This window comes from Denticeps clupeoides, chromosome 10 (genome assembly GCF_900700375.1).
Source record: "Denticeps clupeoides chromosome 10, fDenClu1.1, whole genome shotgun sequence".
Classification (NCBI taxonomy): Eukaryota; Metazoa; Chordata; class Actinopteri; order Clupeiformes; family Denticipitidae; genus Denticeps; species Denticeps clupeoides.
The window spans coordinates 5,604,154-5,609,517 of record NC_041716.1 but is presented as its reverse complement, the minus strand read 5'-3'; the positions used below and the strand labels follow the sequence as shown (position 1 = coordinate 5,609,517).

At 46.0% G+C, this 5,364-nt stretch overlaps 1 protein-coding gene across 1 annotated transcript; it reads right to left on the bottom strand.

The window, feature by feature from the left end:
• Positions 1 to 923: 923 nt before the first annotated feature.
• LOC114798694 (tumor necrosis factor receptor superfamily member 6B-like) lies at positions 924 to 2,945 on the bottom strand. The gene is made up of 3 exons (XM_028994600.1): positions 2,810 to 2,945; positions 1,687 to 2,065; positions 924 to 1,610 (listed from the first exon to the last, which is right to left on the bottom strand). Exons 1-3 carry the CDS (start codon positions 2,816 to 2,818, stop codon positions 1,117 to 1,119), a joined length of 882 nt encoding a protein of 293 aa, XP_028850433.1. The 5' UTR covers positions 2,819 to 2,945; the 3' UTR covers positions 924 to 1,116.
• Between the last annotated feature and the right edge of the window lie 2,419 nt (positions 2,946 to 5,364).

Here is a 5,364-nt window from a genome sequence, read left to right as displayed (position 1 = left end):
AAATTAAGTGGATCAAGTGGACTGGAGATACTGGATGGAGGGGCCCTTCGCTCACTCAAAACCCTGCACTCTGCACCCTGCATCTGGAGCCTCGGCCATTAACCCACAGTCTGGGAGTCCCACTGTGTCTCGTGCTGTCGAGGCGTCGGAAATGGACCTCTACAGGATTTACCTTGCTGGGAGAGACGAGGACTGCCTTGGGATTCCGCAGGCCGCCCACTCGCCCCGAGCCATGGGTCTGCTGCCAAGTTGCTGTTTACCGTGACTGCGGTGCGTGTGACCAAAACTCACCCCGCCTGCTTATCACAGGGAGAAGTCAGCACACTATAAATGAGGGATGTTGTGATTGTTTTCTTTTCCCGGTGACGTGGTGGTTAGCGACGTGGCCTCACGCCTCCAAAGTTGTGAGATTTGAATCCTGACCTTGTGCGGTGCAGCGTTTCCCAGCGTTTTTTTCCACATTCACATTTACGCCATTTAGCAGACATTTACATTTACAGCATTTATCAGACGCTCTTATCCAGAGCGACTTACGATCAGTAGTGACAGGGACAGTCTCCCTGGGGACACTCAGGGTTAATTGTGTTGCTCAGGGACACGATGGTAGTAAGTGGGGTTTGAACCTGGGACTTCTGGTTCATAGGCGGGTGTCCACTAGGCTACTACCATGGAAACATTCCATGACGTTTATTTGTGACAATATTTGCCTAAAGAAATACACAAGCTACGGATACTGGTGACATGGGGACATTGGCTGTGTCGCAGGCAGATGGAACATTGTGTTGAAACCGGTCTAATGTGCAAACTCACTGACAACACACGTCATGGGACAAAGATGACTTAACAAGAAAAGTAAAGCACGTCAGCGTGGGGCGGCGTTTTCCGTGGCCGAGCCTCCCAAAAAGACAACACCCCCGGGCCAGTCTCGGTATTTTGGGCCTTTATTCATGTGACATGTTTTTAGTAAGAGGAACAGCGTAATCAAAAGTACATGTAACGTAGGCATTGGCACAAAAATCTCAAAATAAAAAAATTACATTTTTTTAAAAAATATAGCTGCACACACCAGGACCAAGTCTCGTAAAAAAAACGGCTTTTAATTCCGTATCGACCATCTCAGACCTCCGCTGCCCTTTCCGAAGGCGTTTGGACGAACCACCTCCTGAACTTGTGCTCCAGGTGAACCAGCCGAGACCTCTGAATGGCGCGCAGCACCCTGGCGGTGAAGGGCTGGCTGGAGTTGTCGGCCAGCATGGCCCGCAGCAGCTCCTCGCGGCTGGCCCCCGGCGAGGGGCCCGTCAGGTGCCTCCGCAGCGCGTCGCCGAGCCTCTGCGCCTGCTTGCCCGGCAGCGCCAGCTGCAGCAGGAACCTGGCGGCCTCCTGCTCGCACGCGCTCTCGCCTGGGGGGACAAGGGGGAGAGGACGCTCACCGTGGGACGTCCCGGCCGGCTCGCAGGCGCTGCAGAAGGTGTCCTGCCTCCTGTTGCCAGGCACGGCGGTGAGGTGTGGCGCGCACGTGGCGTGCCTCTCGCAGGCCTTTTTACTGGAGCTTTCTGATGAGAAGAAGCCGGCTTCACAAGGTGCACATCTCACGTCCTGCTCCAACGTCCCTGAAAGAAAAAAGACCCACAACGTTATATGACGTCATTTAAACAGCGGCATGTGCGTGGAGGAAGGGAGACGCACCGTGACGCACGACCCCGTCTCCGGGCGGGCAGAGCGTGTGCGGCAGGCAGAAGTCGTGCTTTCTGTAGAAGTTCTCCTTACACGCGCACGCGCGGTTGTGCAGCGGGGTGCACGGCGTGGTCTCTACCTGGTCGGCTCCGCACGGGTAATCGCAGAACAGGCACTCGTGCACGTAGTTCCAGAACTCGGTGTAGTGGGCCGCCGGGCAGGCCCGGCACCGCGTTGCGCTGTCGCGGGTGCAGTGGCTCTCCACGAACGTGCCCGGCGGGCACTTGTCACAAGTGAGCTGCTCGCCCGTCAGGGGATCAGACCGGAGGTAGGTCGGGGGTGTCTGCTGGTGGCAGTGCGGCACTGCGGCCAGCAGAACCAAGATTACATGCTGTCACACATGGGACAAGGCACAAAGAAATACAAATTAATTATATGTGTGTGTGTGTGTGTGTGTCATTTTATATATATATATATATATATATATATATATATATAGAGAGAGAGAGAGAGAGAGAGAGAGAGAGAGAGAGAGAGAGAGAGAGAGAGACAGACACACACACACACAGTACAGGCCAAAAGTTTGGACACACCTTCTCATTCAATGTGTTTTCTTTATTTTCATGACCATTTACATGGTAGATTCTCACTGAAGGCATCAAAACTATGAATGAACACATGTGGAGTTATGTACTTAACAAAAAGTGGAGACCTGGCCTCCACAGTCACCGGACCTGAACCCAGTCGAGATGGTTCGCAGAGTGAAGGCAAAGGGGCCAACAAGTGCTAAACACCTCTGGGAACTCCTTCAAGACTGTTGGAGAACCATTTCAGGTGACGACCTCTTGAAGCTCATCCAGAGAATACCAAGAGTGGGCAAAGCAGTAATCAGAGCAAAGAAACTAGAATATAAAACATGTTTTCAGTTATTTCACCTTTTTTTTTGGTTAAGTACATAACTCCACATGTGTTCATTCATAGTTTTGCTTTCAGTGAGAATCTACCAACGTAAATGGTCATGAAAATAAAGAAAACACATTGAATGAGAAGGCGCGTCCAAACTTTTGGACTGTACTGTAGATAGATATAAAGATATACATGAATATAATAATTTTTTTTTTTTTAAATCACGTACCGTCAACATAGTTGTCCCCGGTTCATGGTACCGTGATGCGGGGCGCGTTTTTATGCACGCGGTGCCGCTGCGGCTGATTCATTTCATGAGACGACGCCCCCGCAGCCTCGCGAGCTCCCAACGCGTTCGGATTTAGACATCCCGCAAAAACTAAAAAAAAAAAAAAGAAAGAAAGAAAGAAAGAAAGAAAAAAAAAACCTATACCGTTTCCTTTCAATTATGCCAGAAAACAAGCACGTTTTATTTCACACCGAACTATCTTTTTTTTTTTTTTTTTTTTTAAACCACTAAATAAGTAAGTAAACGTCACCGCATTAACCCTTGCAACGTCCCGCCGGGTTTTCTTCCACACCTTGTCCATCTCGTTTATATTTTAACATATAGTATAAATGGCCGATCAGATCTGTGTTCAACTTTTTTTAACTTTTGGGATTTCGTTTTGGAATTCTAGTAAGAACAATAGATTTTGATTACATAAAAATGACCCCCGCCTGGTTCCACTGTTATTTAAAGCATAGAATATAAAGTGTCTGTCAAATCTGTGTGACACCTCTAGTCTTCCTCCATTCCAGCCCATTAGTACAAATTTAACTGTGATTGATTACATAAAAGTAAACCCGTATTTGAGTGGAATAAACAAAATTTTGTCATGCTTTTTTTTTTTTTTTTTAAATAAATGTTCACCTTTTACTCAACTTTATCCAAAACCATTCCTTGACATATAAAACATAACATTCATTTCCAAAATATTTAATTTAGTTGAGCTGAATTTTTCTGAAAAAAACGAAACGAATGTGCCGTCATCTGCATCCAAGGCTGGAATTAATGGCATGGTCACTGCATGCTTTCGATGTGTTGAGATCTCTCCTTTTTTTTTTAGTGGCGGGCCAGAGGCACCTTTGGGCTCAGGGCACGGGGCAGTGACTCACCCAGGGTGTGGTGCCAGCCGTGCGGGGCAGACACTCAGACGCTCAATTTAGGAGGAAAACCCCCATCAGCATGGGTAGAGCATGCAGACTCCACGCACACATCATGCTACTGTTTGGCCCTCAAGCAAGTCATTTACATTTGCAGCATTTATCAGCGACTTACAATCAGTAGTTACAGGGACAGTCCCCCCCTGGAGCAACTTAGGGTTAAGTGTCTTGCTCAGGGACACAATGGTAGTAAGTGGGATTTGAACCTGGGTCTTTCTGTTCATAGGCGAGTGTTGTTACCCACTAGGCTACTACCACCCAGGCAAACTATTATTTACTATATAAATAACATATTGTGGGGTCCATACAGAAGGAAGAGCATCTCTTGATGTGAATAATAACTTCATTTTGTACAGGAACCTAAGGTCACTGAACATAAGTTAACTTAGAGACCGAAGGCCTTGGTGAACAGGTTGGTTGTCAGCAGTCTCTCGGAGGAGAGTGAACCCAGAAGGTGGGAGCAACATCACTGACTGCTCCCTCATCAAAGGAATGAAGTGATGTTGGGGACGGAGAGTAGTCCGCAGGCTCCGAGATGGGGTGCTGGGGGTCAACTGGCCAGGCAAATACTGAAGGGCTACGGCATGAAGTTCTGAAATGTACATTTAATATCCTACAGCACAAATTCAACACACTATCCTTTCCATATACATTCTAAATATTATGAGTAATAGCGTATTACTGTTCTTCTATCTCAGCTTTGTCCTATTCCTTCAGAATTGACTCCTCTTCAGCACAAGTTACATTTCAGCAGTGGAAGAAGAACCATCATTCAGCGTTACCCTCTCGGGCGTTCTTGTCCACAACGTGATTAGAAATGAGCTCCCAAGCTTCTCAATGTGCTGCCTGTTTTTCTCAGACCACCCCAACACATCCACGAATCCACGATCGGAAATGTTTGAGGAAGCAGGATTGTTCCACAAACTTGACTGGACAATGGACAACTTTTGGAGCCCAGGTGACAATTGATGTTATTACATGAACACCAATAACTCATTCAAATGACTTCAAAATCTTTTCTGATCGTGGTTACCATAGCGTTTAACAATCAATATAAATATATTTTTAAAGCAAAAAGATTTTCAAACAAGCAAATACCACCGATTCCACCAACACTTCACCAACCCATGAGACCACAATAAAGACACCAGGAGAGGACAGATGAGGTGTCCTGTTGGATTGTGGCAAACTCAAGTACCTAAAACATACCAAACTCAGCTTCTTATGCAATCAGTCATGTTATACAGCATCTTTAAGTCCAAAAACTGAAATGTTAACACATAGTTCTACAGAACACCATGTGAGCATGCAACCAACCCACCAGACCCATGCATCCAAATTACATTAAAAGCATAAATTATGAATCTTACCAACAGAGACAATCATCTGGTTATAAAACCACTCTAATGAACAAACCATAGCAAAAATAAATAGATAAAAACAAGAAACTTGTCCAAAATTCCTCAAACGTTTGTTATGGTTGCTTTATTATTAGTTTATTGCTTGTTATTTATTTATTAAAATACATTTGTACAAACATTTCAGTTAGAACAAATACAAAAAATACAATATAGTGCA